The following is a 20781-nucleotide window of genomic DNA, read 5'->3' as shown; positions in this document are numbered from 1 at the left end:
TCCTTCCTATGACTATAAATGGTTTCACCCAGGTTTACTTCGAAGTAAGTCATGCTGAATCCAGTGGGGCTTGCTTCCAGGTAAGCATGCATATGATTGAAGCCTAAATTTCAGTGGAAGAGAAAGCTGAGATGTAGAGGGTCCTTATTTAGAGCAAGGGATGATGCTTGTTGGTTCATAGGCCCCTTTCCACTCTCTGAAATTTTCAGAGAACATAGAGTACTGGGCACAATCCTGCCACATATAAGCACGTAAGAAAGAGTTAAGCACATACTTGCATCTCATCCACTGAAGTTAAGAACACAAGGAAAGCCGTGCTGGATCAGACCAAAGGCCTGTTCAGCATTCTGTTTCCACAGTGGCCAACCAGCCCACAGGCAGGGTATGACTACAATAATACTTTCCTTCTCCTGTTTCCCAGCAATTGATACACAGAAGCACAGTGCCTCTGATACTGGAAGCAATATATAGCCATCATGGCTTATGCCCATTGATAGCCTTAACCTCCATGAATTTCTCTAATTCCATTATAAGATCATAAGATATTTAAATGTACTTTACTTTTGCTGGATTATATGGGTGGGTCCCATTCCCCAACTTAAATACTTGAATAAAATATTCTCCTTAGGTTTGTAAATAAAATATTCTCCTTAGGTGGTATTGACTGAATTATATATCTGACTTAGTTTTTTCATCTAGCTGAGAGCCTCTCCTTATGTTACTTTTGAAAAACCACAGTTTCACTCTCCATGACCAAAAAAACCCATTCAGTTTCTAATGTAATCTGCTATGGAGAAAAAACAGACACTTCCAGCACTCTGCCCCAGAGACATAATGTTTCTGAGATAAATCTGTATATTAGGATCCAGACATTACATTCACACAGTTCTTTAGACATGTATGCAGCTATCAAATGTACCACTCTCTCTTTCAAAAGCAACATGAAATGGGCCTCATAGACTACCAGTGTTTTTAAAGTAAGTGCCACATCTCTCTCTGGTGATAATCATTGCTGGACTTTATTTTAAGAAAATAAATACTCTGCAGTTCTTAGATCTGAACCAATCTTCCAACTCATAAACTGTCAGTCCCTCAATAATGGGTTTTTATCATCTTCCTTGGAGGAACACATACAGAAAATGTCATACAGATTTTTTTTAACTACATATATTTTGTAGGAAAGACCCACAAAAATGACTTTTCTGACGAGCACAAAGGGCAGTAAGAAAGTATCCCATTCCTATCTTGTATGGCCCCTGCCCAACTGAGATCAAATGTTAAAATGTATCCCTTAAGGCTTAGCCCCAAATTAGGAATCACGTAAACCAGTTTAAACAAACAAGCAAACAAACAAAACTACTGCCCTTATCAAGAAGAAACAAAGAATGATGAGTAATGCCTTACCTTAGAATTTAAATTTAACAGCATTGAAATCTTGAATTAAACTGTTCTCTTCCACCCTCTTTTTGAAAGCTCCATTTTAGCTTCCTACTTACTGAAAGAAAAACTCAACATTCTTGGCAAATTGGGTTGTCTGCTGAGCTGTGCAGGTTCTGTTGTTCTCATAATCCATTCTCCAAAGTCTGAAAGTGTCACCACTCAGGCCGAGCTTGAAGAGAAGCTCACAAATCCAGGTATTTAATTCCATGGAATAATGATAGTGCCAAGTAAATCTGAGTCTCAATAGATGTGTTGGTTTCACAGAACAATCAAACCCAGAGCAAGCTGGTCCACCATGAGGTTTCACCTCGCTTACTTCATGCTTATTACCAAGCAATTTTGTGTTGTGAAAGAGAGCAGATCAACTCTTTCTTCATGTTGCATCTTTAATGATGGCAACTCATTTGCTCTACAATCCTAAACAAGAAGTAAATTCCACTGAATTCAGTTAGATTTGTTTCCCAGGGAGTACATTTAGGGTTATAGCTGTAGACCATAACTGCAAGGTTAGTAAGCAAGCCAGTTTTCTTTCTTGATCTTAAACTGTTAACTGCTATAGATTTTTGTATGTTTCGTTGCATTATTAAAGGAGAAATCCTATGGCCGTTAATCAGCAGCTAGATGGCCATAGGGTATGTGGGTTTCCAGGAACCGACTTCAGAGCCCGCACTCTGAGGTTGGCTCCTGGAGAACCGACCTTCTCCCCTCCTTCCACGCTGCCTTGCCAGCAGTGCGGAATGGCACCACGCTCCGTGCTCAGAAGAGGAACACAGAGAGGCCAAAACGGGGCATTCCGGGGGGCATTCCAGGGTGGGGACGGCAGAAATGCCAGTATGACACATCCTATGTGTCATCTGGCAGCCTCCTCCCCCACTCCGCCTTCCCACGGCTAGACAGCCGAAATCGTCTGTCTAGCCACAAATGCAGGGCAGGAGAAGTGCAGAGGGAATGATCCCCTCTGTGCTTGTCCTGCCCTGCATTGGATAGGCGGTCACCTCCAAGTTCGGAGGCAGCCACCTATCCCCATAGGATTGTGCCCTAAATGTATTAGAAAGAATTAATTAATTAATTAATTAATGTGCACACATGCACACACCAAGATTATTTATTGGAAGGGTATAACATTAAAACAGTAGGCAGTTCTTTTAGATGTAACCACTTATCATTATAGCTGGTAGAAAAAGAGGAAATTCTTACAGTGAATTTCAGTTTTCTGAGTCCCATGGAGGGCATTCTCCACCTCCCGATGGCACCTCTTCCTGAAGTTTGTAGGCAGGGCCCCACATCTAGGTTTTATCTGTCCAGGGGGAGGAAGCATCCTGTCTCCCCAGACTGGACTGGAAAATGCAAACACTCCTCATCCCTCATTGACCTAGTAGAAAAAAACAAACTACGCTGACAGTGAATGTTAGACTACTAAGAGATACTCAAAGTATTCAAAAGAAATAGAAGTTAAGCAGAATTCCCAGAAGCTGACTGCTGCCCCATGTGTACCATGATGGCAGAAGCCTCTAAGCTATCAATTTCAATATATTACACTTAACTATCCACATTCTGTTCCCTGCATGTCTGTCAGGAAGTAGAGGTGGGCCAAATGCCCTCCGCGGGACTCAGAAAACTGAAATTCAGAGTAAGAATTTCCTCTTTTTCACAAGTCCCACAGAGGTCTTTTTCATAAGTCTCCACCTTGGGATATTTCAGAGCTGTGTAAATTACAGGTGGGCTTCCAAGAATAGCATGCTATTGTACTACCACCCTCTGGAGCAGACACCTCCCAAAAGTGTCCCTATCTACTTTATAATGTTTTGCAAATGTATGTACGGAAACACAATTGGGTGCCTGACAAATGTCTTCTACAGAAGAACTTCCTCTAAGGGCTGCCAAGGTAGTTGCTCCTCTATTAGCGTGGGCCGCGATTCCCCCTGAAGGTGGCTTCCCCAAGGCCTTATACGCTCCCATGATACATTCCCTTGACCATAGGGAAATAGCGGACTTGGAGACCTTATTCCACATGGTGTTACCCTGAAAGGACACAAATAAGGCTTCTGATTTTGTAAACTCCAAAGTCCTGTTCAAGTAAAATTGTGCTCAGTGCACATCTAATCTATGACAACTTTTCTCCTGAGGATGAACAGGATTTGGGCAGAAGAAGGTATGGAAACCTGTTGGGCCCTATGGAACAAGGAGTTGACTTTAGAAATAAAGGAACGGTCTGACCTAAGAACTGCCTTGTCCAAATGAAAGACACACAGTTGTGGATCTGATGAAAGAGCCCCCAACTCTGACACCCGCCTGGCGGAGGTAATAGCCACCAGAAAAATCACTTTTAACATGAGAAGTTTCAAGGACACATGGCCATATACTCAAATGGAGCCCCCATCAACTCCATCAATACCCAATTGAAATTCCAAGTGGGGCATCTGTGTACTGTAGGTGCTTTAGGAAGAGTGTATACTGTGGGTGAGAAGATAGTGATATCTTTCCTCTGCAACCCAGGATGCTGTTGAGGGCTGCAACTTGCCTCCTGATGGTATTAGTGCTCAGGTCCTTATTTAATCCTTCTTGAAAAAATTCCAGGATCACCTTTATCTTTCCCAGAGACTGGGCCTTCCCTGTCTTTGTGCACCACGTTACAAAATTCTTCCAGATATTGCTGTAAACCTTAGTGGTAGAGGATTTTCATGATGATAGCAGAGTCTTCAGAACCTCATCCATATATCCCATCTGCCTTAGCCACAAGCATTCAATTTCCAGGCTGTCAGACAGAACAGTCCCGGCTGTGGATGATACTTGTGTCAACAAATCCCTCCTGAGAGGGAATCTCCAGTAATTCTTCCCCATCAATTCCAGGAGGTCCGAGAACCAAGGATGACGAGGCCAGTGCAAAGCAATTAGAATGACTATTGCCCTTGTGCATTTGATCTTCTTGAACACCTGCAGAAAGATCAGCATATGGGGAAAGCATAGAGGAGATCCTCCAGCCACTGAGATGTAAGAGCATCCATCCCCTTGGCACCAGGGTAAGGAAGCCTTGTACGTGGGTACTTGAGTATTCTCTCTGGTAGCAAACAGAGCCATGATCAGAATCACGAACTGGAACATGATTGACCTGAAAATGAGCAGACTTGAGTGTCCATTCAGATTCCCTGATGGATGTCCTGCTGAGGCAATCTGCCACCTTGTTGGAAGTCCCCACTAAGTGCTCTGCTTCGATAGATCAAAGATGTTTCTCCACCCACATCAGTGGTTTGTGGGCCTCCTTGCTGAGAGATTTTGAATGAATTATTCACATAGGCTTTGGCCAACACATTGTCTGTTCTTATGAGGATGTGTGCCCCTCTTACCTCCTGACTGAAGTTCTTTAGGGCTAACTGGATTGCTTTTCATTTGAGCCAAGTGATGCTGTGCTGTTCCTTTTGGCTCCAGACCCCTGAGACATCCTGTGCCCCAAATGCCGCTGTCCCCAACCAAGGAGGCTGGCATCCGTGATTATGATGACTCTCTCTGGATCTTCTAGGCTCATTCCTTCTTGGAATCTCATCTAGTCCAGCCATCATTCCAGTTCCTGATGTACTCAATCTGGAATGTCAATTTTCTGTCTGTATTGCCCCTGCAGTAGGCTTCGAACTCTTAATTTAGAGGTACCAAGATAGTGATAAATCAGATCCAGGTTTACTTACAAGGAGTACTTTACTGAGTAACTTACAGCACACAGGCGTACCGAATGGTTGGATCAGACTGCTTCTCTAAACCCAGAGCCACGGGGTAAAATGGGTTTTATACCATACATGTTAGCAGTGAGGCAGCATGACAGCAGCAAGCATTAATTAGCATTCGTCTACAACTTTCCCACCATAGACTAACAAGGAAAACAACTGGAAACTTTCCCAGCACAGACACCTGCAGCTTTAAGGCAAACAAGCTTCACTTCCCAGGCGCATCCTGATAAGACCCTCTAGCTCGTTAGTATGGAATGCGCTGAGGCCGCACTATCGACCTTTGACTCATCCTGGTAAATCAAGAGGCCTGTTAGGGAAAACAGCCTGCCAACTGAACCAAAGTCAGAGAGCATTATGGATCATCTAAGCCCCTCTAAAACTACTAATAGATTGGTTCAGGCCTGGGGCCTTACACCGTGTATACAGTAGGCAATGTGGTCCTGGTACAGAAGCAACAAGTTCTGGAGTTGGCATATGTGAAATCTTAACCAGTGCACCAGGCCCTGACATGACACCATCATCCTCAATAGTTGGGCCAGGGTCATCAGATCTGCTGTTCTTTGAGAGTGAATTGACACTGCCAGTTGAGATAGTTTTCCAAGCGTTCCTATGCAAGAAACACCTTGGACTGAGTGGTGTCCAATATTATTCCCCTTCTTCATGTTCACCAGAAATCTGTAGTCCTTGAGGCATTTCAGTGAGAGTCAGGTGCTATCTGTACACTGCTGCTCCTATGACGCTCTGATTAAAATATCGCTACCATGATCTTGGTAAACACTCAAAGGGCTGAGGTGAGACTGAATGGCAGAGCCCTGTATTGAAAATGTTGTTTGTTGTAGCAAAACCACAGATACTTCCAGTGTTTTCCCCGATTAGAACATGCAGATACACCTCGAACAGGTCTATAGATGTTAGGAAATCCTGCTTGTTCACAGTTGTCGCAATCAATCTTACAGTCTCCATTTTCAAATGTCTCTTGTTGATGTGTTTGTTTAATCATGTGAGGTCCAAAATTCCTTTTGGGAACAACGCCTGCTTTAATCTTTCTTGCTTGGACCAGTTCTACATCTTTTATCTCCAGTAGGAGATTGATAGCCTTGATAAAGTTCTGATGCTTGGAAAGCTTGCGAGAGCATGGGGAACCTATAAACTTCTCTCTGGGAAGACAGCCAAATTCCAAGGAGTAACCCCTGGCTATCCACTTATCCAAGGTAGTTTGGAGCCAAGTGGGAGCAATGTTCAGCAGGCACCCTATTCCCAAACCCACTGCTGGATTGGAATCAAGCGGATAAGTTCTTCTTTTGCCCTTTGCTGTACTTTGAAGCATAGTTTGAGGATGCTGACTGCGCCTTAGGCTTGTCAGAAGATCTATAAGTTCTTTGCCATTTGGGCTTGTAACCACCCTGCTGGTTTGGTGTGTGCATGCATCAGTTAGAACGAAAGGACTGCTTGGTTTGGGTTTCTGTTCTTCTTGGAAGGAAGCACCTTTTCTTTTTCCTTATTTTCTCCCAAGATCCTGTCAAGTAGTTCCCCCAAAAGTCAGACACCTGTGAAGGTGGAAATGGCCAGTATAATCTGGGAACCTGGGTCCACATCCCAGTTCCTGAGCCATATGTTACATCTTGCAACTGTATTGCCACCCTGGCTATGGCTCCAAACTGGATCTCATCCAAGGAAGATTCAGCAAGCAGCACCACTGTCTATGAGATTTTCTTCAACCCACCCTTAATGGGTTCGGGGATCAAATCAGCCTGCCAATTCGCCTGCCCATAAGTCACCCTAGCAAAAAACGAATTTGTTGCTGATGCTCTGAAGGCAGAAACCAATGCCTTAAACCCTCTGTGTAGAGCTGCTTCTGCTGAATCATCACAAGGATCTTTAGGCCCACTTTCCCCATTGGGTGACAGGGCTGCTGAGGAAATCAGTGCTGCAATAGGGAATCAAACACTGGGATTTTCATCTGATCCATAATCTTAGTTTACAAAGAGTAAAGTGTATTAGCCAGTTTGTGTGGTTGCTTGATTTTCCCTGGTGAAGCCCGCTCTGCCTTCCAGACTTCTGAGAAGGCATCAGGTAAGGGGACTGTAAAGGGTTTCGGTGGCCCATATGGGAAGAGCGCCTTAGCTCCTGCAGAAGTGGTGGGGGATGCCAATTCCTCTAGTTTAGGTGCATTCTCCTTAATTTGAAGAATTCTACTCACTTTAGCTAACAAGGCTAGGGGGGAAATCTACTGAAAACAAGCATCTCTGAGAAGCAGGGGAATCCAGCTCTTTCTCTGACAATTCTTCTTCCTCCCCTTTATTTGAATCAGAGGAGCCTTGATCTTTGTCTGAGGGTGAGGAGGGAGATGGGGCTCTGTGGCATTTTTTGTCCTGTTGGGATGATTTACATGCCTTGGAACCATTCCTTTTGCTCCCATCTGAGGCCTTGAGGCTTCGGGCATTGGGGCTACCCTTATGGCATCTGGAGGAAGAAGGTGAAGAGGAGATGGAGGGTCATGAAGATGGGCTGGAAGGTCTGGAATCTGAAGAAGACTCTGTAACCCTCTTCCTTCCCTTTTTTCCTTGTGTTTAGTGGAGCTTATAGACTCATGTCTTCTCTTATTTCTTTTCCCCTTGTGCTTCTTGTGGGGGAGGGAGATTTATCCGGGGGGGGGGGGGCTTCCCTTGACCAACTCATTCTTGGCATATAATCTGTCTCATCCACTGGCGAAATTGCACCTCCACCCGGGGCAGCTTCCTGGTGGGGGTTTGCGGTGTTGGACTACTCGCCCCCACCTCGCTCTGGGGCTGCTCACTCTTTTTCTTGCTAACGGAGCATCCACGCCTTAGCAGAGCGACCACTGCAGGCAGTCTCTAGGCCTTTGCTGAGGAGCTGTGGAAGTTGGATCCTTCCCCCCAAGTTGTTTCCCCCAGCTCTAGCTACTGCTGGATGGGAGAAGAGCATAGGAAGGAAGAGGAGACATTAACCTGGCTCGCACAGAATGACAAGCCACTGTGAGTTGTTTTTTCCCTCGGGCTTGTTGTTACGGCACTGGCCACCATTTTTAAAATGCAAGCCATGGCAGGGGCACGCCATGGCTTGTCCTGTGCAAACAAGCTGCAGTGCACCTCCTGCTGCAGCTTGCATTTTAAAAATGTCAGCTGGTGTGCAACGACAAGCTCCACGGGGAAATTAACCCATGGTGACTTGTTGTTACATGCGAACTGGCTCAGAGAGAAGGGTGGGGGAGGGATTAAGATTAAAGGAAGAGAACAGAGAAGAAGAAAGGGAAAGAGAAAAAAGAATTTTCCTATGTGGGAAAACAAAAGTGAAACCAAGATGTAGGCTCACCTCTATAGAGCTCCAGCTGGACCCAACCATTCTGATTGCTAGGCAGGGCAGGTCTGGGAGAGAGGATGGTTTCTCACCCTGGAAAGAGAAAAATTAGACGCGGAACCTGCCTAGATGCTCCAGGAGGAGGCACCATCCCGAGGTACAGCATGCCCTCTGTGGGTCTCAGGAAAAAGGGGTGTACTGTTTAGAAATAGAAAATGGATCCTTTTTATATGTACTCTTAATATGTGCTTTTAAAACAAGCTGAAGAAATAAGCAACAAGAAAGTAGAAAAGACATGTAAGCGATATGTAGCATAGACACATTATGAATAATTTGGAGGGCAATTTAAATATACTTTGCAGAATTCTGGCATAAAGCACTTATCTGAAAGTAAAAATGTGCACCGTTTAAAGGATTCTAACCGGAACAAAACTGTTAAATATGATCACCATATGTTATATTTGGTCATGCTGCATGCAGACTATGAACTTCAAGGGAGCTAGCAGTCACATCTAGATGATCCTCCATACCATGGTTTACAGGATGTGAGTGTGCATGTGCTTCCCCATCCTCATGCATGTGGGCTTTAATTCCTTATTTGCTGTTTGAATCAAAGCACAGTTTGCCATGACATGTGAACTAACAAACTGGTTTGAGTGATCAGGATTTAACTGTGGTTCACATGTCCTGGCAAACAGTGGTTTGATTCAAAAGGCAATTAAGGAATTAAGCCCTGGACTCAAGGGGAGGAGGGAGTATGCATGCACAGCTCTCATTCATGATCCTTTGAAATATAGTTTGGAGGGTCATTTGATCACAGCTACTGTGAGTTAGTGTCAGTTATAAATACTGTGCAAAATGAATGATTTCCTGTTCCCATACAATTGTTTGTGTCATGATTTATCATGCAATTATTTTGTCTTTGTTTTTCAGTGTTCGTGGGTTACCTCTGCATTGTTCTTCTCATGCTGCTTCTGCTTATCTTTTGGATTGCACCAGCTCATGGACCCACTAACATTATGGTTTACATCAGTATTTGCTCATTGTTAGGAAGTTTCACAGTGCCCAGCACAAAAGGCATTGGACTGGCTGCTCAAGATATTTTTCACAATAATCCATCAAGTCAAAGAGCACTGTACCTCTGTTTGGTTCTGTTAGCAGTATTAGGATGTAGCATAATAATTCAGTTTAGGTACATCAATAAGGCTCTGGAATGTTTCGACTCCTCCGTGTTTGGTGCCATCTACTATGTGGTGTTCACCACTCTGGTCTTGCTGGCCTCAGCCATCCTATTCAGGGAGTGGAGTAATGTTGGAGTGGTTGATTTCTTAGGGATGGCTTGTGGATTTACTACTGTATCCATTGGAATTGTTCTTATACAAGTTTTCAAGGAGTTCAATTTCAATATTGGAGAATTGAATAAGCCTAATATGAAGACTGATTAAGATCATAATATCGGAAGGGACTGGATGATCCAGAGAATAACAGAGCCTTCTGTTTCTAGACCACAGGAATGATAGAGCCTTGAATTACTAAGCCCAGAGAACAACAAAGCCTTTCATTCCTTGCTGGAATATGTGAAATGAATCAGTGTTCTCAATCCAGTTTCTTTAGGACTACTGTTGTTATGCTTCAACCTCTAACGGTATCAAAGGAATAATCTTATAACCCTCACAGCAGATGGGTAAAATTTGCATCAGCACAGAGAGTGATGTATTTCTTTACCCTAGAAGATTAGCAGTATAGTGAAGGGTTGAAGAATTCTGGCATATAAGGGTGCAAGAACTTTCTCAAATGGCTACCTGAAACTTCCTGGTTGTGTGAATAAACTAAATCAGCTTCTTCTGTGCTCAGTCGAGCAGGTGCCATAAATGATAAAATGTCCTTTTGAAAAATGTAGATACACTTCAAAAATTAGATTTCCTCCTCTATATCTCTATAAGTATATACCAGAATTCATTGTTTTCACAGCTTTATTTGAGGATTCTCAAATGTTTCAGAATCTGTACACTGATATATTACCTTCCTTCACTGATTGACTTTGCAATTTGGACTGATGATGAATTCATAATTATGTCCAAAACAGAGCAGTGCATTTATCTCTTAAAATCTTTTCTCACTTACCAGCTAAAAATTGCTCACAGACCTTAGTAAATACAGTATTCAGTTTTCAGGTATGCCTTTTGTTCACAATAAGCATTTGAAGTGCATTAACACATAACATTAATCCAGGAGCTTGTAATGATCAACAGAAAAGTATGTGAGGATTGTGGCAGACCGGAACCACTTTTCTACTTTTTTTGGGGGGGGGGGTAGATCATTTGTAAACAGTTGGAAGCTACTTCAGTGCCTTTTGTATTCTAAAAAGATCCCTCCCATGGAGCAGTCCATTTTCTGTTAACATTTGGCTGTCCTCATGCTTATAAAAATGTAATGAGCAGAGAGACTTTAGAGCCTCAATTGATCATTGAGGTGACTGTGGGAGCTTCTGTGTATTTCCCATTGTGTGTTTGTTCTGAGAAATGTTCTTCTATTGTCCGTTTACAGTGTTCCCAGTTTTCCTAACCAAGTACAGTAAGCTACTTTGACTTTTAAGAAGTAAGGTTTTGAATTAGCACTTTTCAGAGCAAAAGGAGGCTTGTGATGTGGTGAATATTTTTAAGAGGGGAGGAAAATACTAATTCCAGTCAAGGAAAGCTTAGCCAAATGGCTTCAGTCACCCTTCAGTGACCCACATAGGGCATAGCTGAAAGCTATTGTTACTCACTTGAAAAGCAATTTGGCTCTTCTTCCCATTCACTGAGGTACAGAACTCTATCGCTATAGAGAAGTGACAAGAGGAAGTTACCTGATTCAGAAGTTAAGGATTTCTTTTCCTATAGGAACATTCAGATTTGATTTAGCAGTTTGAAGGTATTTCTGGGAATATCGACATAATTTGATTTTAATGTATTTGAAATCTGTTGTAGAAAGATATTTTCATATCAGTTCCAAAGAAATATTGAATAAGCACAGAAGCACTTTTGCCGTATCAGTTTCTATTGATTAAAATATATACATCTTAGCCTAATTTGTAACTTTGCATTAGTTTTAAAGTTCAGTGAACTTGAAATTCAGCTTCTCTGTATTCACTAAGAAAATAAGGAATGAATCATGTCAAAATCTACCTTCAAGCTCATTAAAAGCCACTTCTGACAATAACGTTATTTTACACTATGGGTGAAAGTTAACATACAGAATTATTGGTTTACTAAATTAATGCAAGTAATCAATGTAGAAGTTCTAGAGTTTCTGCTAACTTCTCAAAAGTGTAAACAGGAGGTCAGTTTCTAACTTTATCTTATATAAAACAAGAGGCCCTTCATTAGATATAGGACATATACTGTTGAGTTTGAATTGCCCATGCATCTCTATTTCACCACGTGTATACATAGTAAATACCTCAAACATAATGGTGGCTGCTCTTAAGATGTAAAATGTGAAGTGCCCCATAATCAGGTGTCAGCAAATGTTGGCTTGGCTTAATAGCCAGCCATTGTTTGTGGTCACAGCCAATCTGTTGCCCATCCTCCATATCCTCTGGCATCATGCACAGAGAGTTTGGGAGAAAAGCAGGGTCTTATTTGTGCAGGATACAGAGATGGTAAGGAATAGTGGCAGTCTCTTCTACTGCTTGGAAGGGAATCCTGCCATGTCCTACCTGCTTGAAAAATGCAGTGGAAATGAGATCTGAAGGGTAGAGATCTGCTTGCTGGGTATCGTGCTTGCCAGGGGGCAGGTGGTATTTGTCCCTGACAAGCACATTTGTGGATTTCTGCCGTTAATCAGTTTTCACAGGGTTTAGGGCCAAAGTAAATGTTCTTGTAATCACACATAGTTGAGCTATGGGTGATTGGTTTATTTACTCCCGAGTAAGCATGCCCCAATTTGGATCAGGACCATGGGGCTCCAGGACGAGGGATTGTTTAAGCTTATCCATCCATTTTCATTCCAAAATTCCAACCCCATGCAGGGGGGTTCAAAGAAGAAAAAATATCTCCATTGGAATTCTGGGATGAAAACATTTAGTTTGGCCCTTATAATTTCTAATTTCATGAGGGAAGCATGGAAGATTACTATTTGTGATGGTGAGTTTCTGGAGAAACTATTCTGAGGCATTTTTAAATGTGTCCTTGTCATTTAATATTTTTAGAAGAAATTCAGATCAGAAACATATTGATTAGGCTTGTAGTCATTCCGTTCCTATTGTTTAAAATACATGTTCAGAGATAAGTCACACTTGATTGATTCTAGCCTTGGACTTCTGATGATCTCAGTTCAGATTTCCTTGTTGAGGTAGGCACATGGCTGAGTGCTATCTCCTCCTAGAAGTTATAGCTAATAATAGCTTACATGCATTATTGTTCTCCATGAAAAATTGTGTAACCTAGCATGCTGGTACTTATGCATACTGAAAATCCTATATGTAGTTATGCGTTAATGAATGAAGCATTTGCTGCTTAGGCCTGGGCTACCTAACTTGTGTATTCAGGAGGACAAGGCAAGGCAGGGAGGGGGACACCTCTGTCCTCTGGTCCAAGGGCAGAAGTGTATTTTGCCAACCCAGACTCACCCCCTCACAAGTGACAGGGCTCCATAATAATGATGGTGGGTTGGATCTAGATTTACACTAGATCAACTGCGTTGATGGAAGTGGACTTCCCTGCCCCCTCCTTCCCACAGCAGCCTCTCCAGCCACCTTAAAATGCTATACAGAGAGTCAGGAGACCCTGCAGAATGGAATGAGCTGTGGGGGGAGGGGGATCCCCCAAATCAGTGGAGGGACTTTCAGGGAGTTGTGCCCTCCCTCTCATGGATGGTCCCTTCCTCTTGAGGAAGGCAGATCCTGGATCCAACCCAGTAGCATTTGGAAGTACATACTTTACAGTTATAGAATGTGTGAACTCAGACATAATTACAGACAGACATGTCAATGTGTATGTTACATAAAAATCGAAAAGAGAGATGCAGCATTAAAGGGTGGAATCTCTCTTGTTCTTACAACCTGAAAACATTTTTTCAAAACTTTCCTTAAGAGTGAAATTGTGGACAAACTTTTATCTTACCTTGATTTTAACATGACATGGCTGCCAGATAAAATGACCCTGGAAGCTGCCAGGTGGCCATTCCTAGTCTGGTGAGTCATCTGAATCTGTTTGCAGTGCCATTAGCTTTATGCAGTGCAACAACTCTCTGCTCGCAGCCCTTTTTGGTGTGGATTACGTAGGCTGACTTGTGATCTGTGATCCTGACTTTGGCTTGCTGCCTGGTAGGTAGATAGCCTTATGAACTAAAGCCAGAATATCACAACATGTTTTTCATGGCCCTCCACATAATTTATATCTGCAGCACAGAGCATTTTAAATGGTAAATGGGTATGTGTATTTATTTTTGCTACTCTGTTGAACAAATAGTATTCCTTTTCTTTTGTTACCCTCTGTTGAGAATTATCAACAGTAACAGTAATGCTAGGACAGTACTAGACTTTTCTTCCATTCTCTGATCTTTTATTGTTTCCTTTTCTGTTATTCCTTTAGTTAAAACTGTCCGTTCATCCTTTCACTTATGGTGTGCCATACTGAGAAATAAATATGCAGTTACCTCCTGAACTTCGGTCTTCCTCAAACCTTGACTTGCCCTTACTAGGTTATTATGTATTTCATACACATTGATCATCAAGAACCTGGTCATTTAAAATAATTAGAACCTATGCTTATTATAATGTTTTAAGTGGACTGTATATATTCATGGGAGGTATTACACTACAGCTCACAACACCCTACATTTCATAGTGTATTTATGAAGTATAACAATGTACAGAAGACCCTCAATTCTGTTGAGTAGCATGTTGTAGGATTTGCATATGCAGCTCCTCCTATGTTGAGTCCCTTTTGAATCTGACAGAGTAATAAACCTTTTTGATAACCCCCCAAATCCTTTTTGTTATGTCTTAACAAAATATTTTGTGTATTTTTTTAGCAAACAAATTAAGGTTGTAACTCACAGGCTGTTCACACTGAAATGTTTTTTGTAGACTTCGGGCACAATCCACTGAGAAATACTTTGGGGGAAACTCAACAATCTATTAAAGAGTAATGGAAGTTGCACAATATTTCTTGTATAACTCCCATTCATTTCAAATGGATTGGTTCAGGAGATGATCTCAGTAGACTGTGGTCTGCCTTATACAGCTACTCCAGGAATACTTAAGACAGAGGCTGCAATCCCAAACACACTTACCAGGTAGTAAGCCTCATCGAATAAATTGGGACTTCTGAATAAATGTGTATAGGATTGTTCTGAAAATGGCTTTTCAGTTGTTGCCTACACAAAGTATCTCTTCCAAAACCTTTCAGATTGAGGTGGGGTGTGTGTGTGTGTGTGTGTGAGAGAGAGAGAGAGAGAGAGAGAAGGGGGGGATTCCTATTTATTTATTAATATGCATAAGATCATATATATGACAAGTTTGCTTCTTAGTAATAATCTTGATTTATATGGAATGTAGCTCTATTGGAGAAACTAGCTCCAAAGGCAAAGACACTGGATTTCAAAATATCAAAATAGAAGCTGTGAGCTTTATCCTTATATTTTAGTGTAACTTTTTTTAATCATACAAAGAGGACCTAAATAAATTGCACTGAAAGTCAGATTGTGTTTGCATGATGGACATGCCGACTTCTGTAATTTAAACAGAGGTCTTCAAAGTTCTCATACCTGTTTGGAGAGTGTAGCTGTATTACATATACTGTGTTGACATTTACTTCAATACTACATTTTATTGCTAGGTATGCTTAACTTCCTCTCTTCAAGAAGATTTTAATCCCTTGGAATTAAAGATAAATGCTATAGAAATTATTAGTGCTAATGCCTCAGTAAAAACAAAAAGGAACACTAAGGTCAAATAATTTTTAAAAGCAATTTCCTACTAGAAAATGTTCAGAGGCATTAATTAGAACAATTAAAGGCTAAAACACTGCACTGACACCCAATCAGATGCATATTTACTTACATGTAAGTCTCATGTTTAGTGAATTCATTACACACATGTTTTTCACAATGCGTATTTGCAGCAGTAAGCCACAGCCCATCCTGGCTGCTTGGTACATGTATTTGTATGGTACATGAGTCTGCAAACAGACATTTGCTGCACATGTGTATTCCACGTACATGTTTAAACATGCATGTTTAAAAGGTAGTTTATGAAGGTGACCTAGAGATGTTAGCAAGTATTGATTTCTCTTCCCACCCCACCCCCCATCAAAGCACTTTGGGGGTAAATTCTTGTATAGAGCCAATACGTAGGAAGTGAAAGATCTTTTGTTGTTTGTAGTAGGTGAGGTGGTGATGGATAGTATCCTCAAATTAATGTGGATACAAAAAATGGAAAAGGTAGATGAGAGCAAAACTCAAACATTATGGACTTGATTGCTTAAATGCTGTTGTTTTGCAATATTGTTACTTCAGGCAAATTAAAAAGACTATTTTATTAGCTTCCAAACCAATGTATATATATAGCTTTGTTAAATGCTCGGAACTTCAGCTTTGCTTTAAAACAATAGTTCTAGGCATGTTGTATTTGCCTTGTAAATTAGTGAAGGCTATTTATTAAGGTTTCTGACAACAAACCTATTTATTAATATGTAATGTTTTAAAATAAAAAAAATTTCTAGCTCAATACTTTGTTTTGAGACTTCTCTCTCTCTCCGCCCCCCACCTTACCTGTGAGGAAATGCGGCTCTGCGGCTCTCTATAGAACAATTCTGTAGAGCGACCATCCAGCTTTTTCGTAATCCTTCAGCCAAAATTACAACCTATGGCAACACCACCACTCTGATATTTGACTCATACTTGGAACATGAGTAAAAATGGAATTGGGTGTTTAGTGTTTGGGTTGGGGATTCATCTGTCATCTTTAAACCACAAACCCAGAAGTGAAATACCTTCAGAATGATAGCTGTCTTATCCCAAATACACTCTGCTTAGAATTTGGGAAGCCCCTCCATAAAGACTCCTGTAATTATTGGTGTATGACTGTGGAAGAGCATAATAGGATGTCCATTTGAGTGGCAGCTCCTTTATTGGTTTGAATAGGGGCTATGAACAAGAAACAGAAATTACTATTATTAGGATTACTAATACATTATCAGATCATATATAATTAAATCATCAAAAAACCTGCCAGTTTAAACGTCCAGAAAATAAGGCTATCTCACATTGATCCAAACTCCACCAAGCCAGGAAAATGGAAGCTCAGGCTGATGCCTCATCTGACGTGCCCTATGATCAATCATGATGCTGTGCAATGTCACAAATTGTGCTTGCTTACAACTTATCCTCCATTCACCCACTCTTTTCCTGGGTCTTTCAGTTCCAAATCCAAATTGAGAGGATGGAGTGCCTGGGACCAACAAAGATGCTCCATGTTGTCCTGGTCCTGTATTTCCTTATGAAGCATCTGAACCTCACAGTAGGATTCCTCTAGCAATACAGTAAGGCTGTAAGAATTTATAGCTTATCCCTGACTCTCTCCTGCACACTACTTAAATGTAAAAAAACTAAGTTAAAATATTGCTATGTTCTTTAGGTAATATGAATGATTAAACTTGGTACCTATGTGGTTAATGATACTTTAAATGTTAATTAAATTTGGAGCTAAAAGAGTTAACCAAGTTTGCATCTAAGACAAAAACGTTGAGACATTATTCCAAGTCCCATCTTTAGATATGAGACTATGACCCATCCACAGAAATGAAGCTAAGTTCCATCTTCAGAAATTATTCTAAGCCACAACTCACTTGCTGTGTGACCTGGGAACGCAGCCATACCTTACAGAGCAATTCCTTTCAGTGCCACTTTTAAATAACTGTTACAATCTTCAGTTCAGGCCTGTGGAGTGCCATCACATTACTTGTTATAAGATCACAAGTTTGGAGTCTTCTTGCACATGGGCTAGGGGTCCTCTGAAATAGAGGTCTGGGGTCTTTTATGGGATTGTCTTGTAGGTTTGCTCCACAGCCTTCTATCAGACTATGCAATCACCTTAAGATCAAACCAATGTTTTCTCATTTCAGGCGGTCTGAGGTAGTTTGAAGCAGCTTGAGGTAGCCCCATCAATTTCCTGTTGGCAATATCATTTAACCCTTTAAGTGCCAGATTAACACTCCCCTCCACAGGATGGCATCTTGTTGGCAGTGCCTTCTCCTTCCCTTGCATTGGCTGAGGCAGGTGAGCACTCCAGCGCCTTTTTTTTAAAGACTTTTTTGTTATGTACAAAACTACTAAGTAGAAAGCTATTTCTTCTCTTTTTAACTGACCTCAACACAAACATATTTCAATGTATACACCATAGAAGGAAATAAAACAATTGAAATCAAGGAGGCATCCAAAGTAGAAAAAAGTATGTTGAGTATATTTAGGTTCAGGTCATTACAAAGAGAGAGAATTTCCAGATACCCTAAATGACCATGTCCTAGTCCTAGATTTTGCAGTAAAAAAATGAATTAACTTGGATTATTAGTGTAGCCTGGGACAGAGGTCTTCGAGCTACAGTGGAACAAATTACAATGTTTGGCAACATGTAATTTTTAAAATCATTACAAAGCAAGAGAGAGAGAGAGAGAGAAGTACAGTTGGTCTTGAAACCAAAAAGTGGTGAGACAATTCTGGGCAGATGGACGTGACCTCAGGTGGCGGATGTATAGTGGCAGCTATGGCAGCTTCATGGCTGTTCTCATAAACTCTCCAGCTGTTCCCCTCTGTTGGAAGAGAAAGTGGTGTATAAGAGACACCTGTCTTGGACCTCCTAAAGTACCCTGTGGTAGAGGCCACTGTCCCATTCCCCATGTTGAAATAAGACTCGCATACCAGGGCATTCATTTTCTATACCTGGGCTGGGGAGTGGACACTCATTTGTCCTTTGCTTCAGGCAGAAAAATGACTTGGGCTGGTCTTGGAGAGGTTAGAAACAATATCCACAGTACTATCCAATTCAGTGTACACATTGGAACATTTGGACCTTTATTGTTTTGGGGATACAAGTCAAGTAAGGAGGGAGGGAGTGAGTGAGGATATGATTGAGTTTTACAAATGCATACATGGTGTGGAGAAAGTGGGTAGAGAAATCCTCTCATAATACGAAATCCCAGTAAGATCTTCTAATGAAACTGGATGGTGTGAGATAGATGGAAGTATGTCTCCAAAGAGTACATAGTTATATGGGATTTGCTACCAGAGGATGCCATGAGCAAGGGCAGCAGAACATTACAGTATCTGTGTCCTGCTTGTGGGCTTTTTGCTGGTCCCTGGCACTCTATCTCCCCATCTTGGTTTGAGCCTGAAAGACCAAGGAAATGTGTGGGTGCATGGAGCGTAAGCTATATTTAAGCCCAATTTGTGATATTGCGCAACATTGTCACTGATCATGTGGGACATCAGTTAAGGCAGGAGACTTAGCTTTCAGTTTCCTGGCTTTGTGGTTCTTGAGCCAACAGGAGATAGTCTTCACTATGGCCTGAAACTGGTAGGGTTTTTTAAAAAAAATAATTGAATTTCTCTTTTTTTAAAAGGAAATTTCTCCCCAAGTTATTGGATGTACCTTCTTGCATGTAACATATATGATCCCTGGATTTAAATTAAACAGCAGCAGCAACAGTTTGCTTTTAAACAGCATTTCCTGTGGCTGTTTGAGGTGGTTCTTATGTTTTTATGGCTGGACATTTGTAGAAACAGGATGCTTGACTAGAAAGACCTTTGCTCGGATCTAGCAGGGCTCATCTCTTGTTCTTTGGTTTGTCTCTTCCCAATCTTCTGTCTCCAGTTACACTGTGAATAGAAATGAGAGTGGGGAGGAAAAAAAGTAAATGCAAGAATTTTAGGCATAACATTTTAGGCTCAGGTGCTTCATAAGGCAATACAGGACCAGGACAGCATGGAGCATCATTGCTGGTCCCAGGCACCTCATCCTCCCAAACTGGATTTGGGACTGAAAGACCCAGGAAAAGTATGGGTGCATGGAGGGTAAGTTGTGAGTAAGCACAATTTGTGACATTGCACAGCATCATGACTGATTACAGGGCACTTCAGATAAGGCATCAGCCTGAGCTTCCATTTTCCTGGCTTTGTGGAGGTTGGATCAATGTGAGATAGCCTTATTTTCTGGACTTTTAAACTGGCAGGTTTTTTGATGATTAAATTTCCTTGGTTTTTGAAAAGCAAATGTCTCCCCAATACACACAGACGCACACCGTTCTGTCTGTCTGTCTCTTTTTGCAATCAGAGGTACGGTGCCTCTGAACATTAAAGTTCTATCTCTAATATGAACATAAGAAGAGCCATGCTGGATCAGACCAAGGGTCTAGCATTCTGTTCACACAGTGGCTAACCAGCTGCCCACGGGAAACTCACAAGCAGGACATGAGTGCAACAGCACCCTCCTGCCAATGTTCCCCAGCAACTGGTCTAAATAGGTATACTGCCTCTGATACTAGAGATAGCCATCATGACTAGTAGTCCTTCCTAGGCTTATCCTCCATTAATTTGTCCAATCCCCTGTTAAAGACATCCAAATTGGTGGCCAGCACATCTTGTTTTAGTGAATTCCATGTGTATAGGAGAAAGGGGGGAGCAGAAATGGGGGAAGGAGTGGGGATGGAGATGAGCAAAGGGAAGGGATATGTGTGCCCATTGCTCACCCCTCCAAAGCTCCTCAGAAATAAGCAGCACAGTAAAATAACAAATCAAAAAACACCCTTATGGGCAAGCATCGCCAGCAAGGTCTAAGCATCTGAAGCAGTGCAGAGGTAATAATTATCCCATCCCAGTCCCCCTATATTCAAGCCAGAAATGCATCATTTTGTAGCATAAATTACCGCCGGCCCCCAGATGAGAGGGGAAAGCAGGGCCATTCTATTAGTCCTATTGAAAGACGTGGGGTGCAATCTTAATTGTTTCCTTATCCCTCCCGATTCTTTTTTTCCTTGAGTGTCATGTCTTTTTAGATTGTAAGCTTGCAAGCAGGAATTGTCTTCATTTACTGATTATTTGTGTTCAACATGTGGTTTGTTGGGTTGGAGACTTGACTTGTCCAAAGCCTTTATAGCATGTTTATTTTGATGCTCTTCCTTTTTGCACTGTGTTCTTGTATGCACCATGCAATGTGTAATGAGAAACTGCTACGCCACATGGCTTCTCCAACTTGGCTCTGTGTTTCCTTCTCGCTCCCAATCCCTTTTCCGATTGTATTATGTCTTTTAGATTGTAAGCCAGT

General features: G+C 41.7%; 1 protein-coding gene and 1 long non-coding RNA gene across 2 annotated transcripts in view; one reads left to right on the top strand and one right to left on the bottom strand.

Annotated features, from left to right (window-relative positions):
• The window catches only part of NIPA1 (NIPA magnesium transporter 1), a 38142-nt gene extending 17715 nt beyond the window's left edge, over positions 1–20427 (top strand). Inside the window, exons 4-5 of the mRNA XM_084844332.1 lie at positions 1474–1634; positions 9411–20427. Coding sequence (XP_084700458.1) covers positions 1474–1634; positions 9411–9922 — 673 coding nt within the window. The 3' untranslated portion in view covers positions 9923–20427. The remainder of the gene's footprint in view (positions 1–1473; positions 1635–9410) is intronic.
• LOC146350144 (uncharacterized) overlaps positions 1–20781 on the bottom strand; it is a 34851-nt gene that overhangs the window by 12239 nt on the left and 1831 nt on the right. The window contains exon 2 of the long non-coding RNA XR_014789193.1: positions 1405–19337. This is a non-coding gene — a long non-coding RNA (uncharacterized LOC146350144). The remainder of the gene's footprint in view (positions 1–1404; positions 19338–20781) is intronic.

Source organism: Heloderma suspectum, chromosome 3, assembly GCF_057233095.1.
Source record: "Heloderma suspectum isolate Gila_16-S chromosome 3, 16-S_ref, whole genome shotgun sequence".
Taxonomy (NCBI): domain Eukaryota; kingdom Metazoa; phylum Chordata; class Lepidosauria; order Squamata; family Helodermatidae; genus Heloderma; species Heloderma suspectum.
This window is presented reverse-complemented; position numbering and strand designations above follow the sequence as displayed.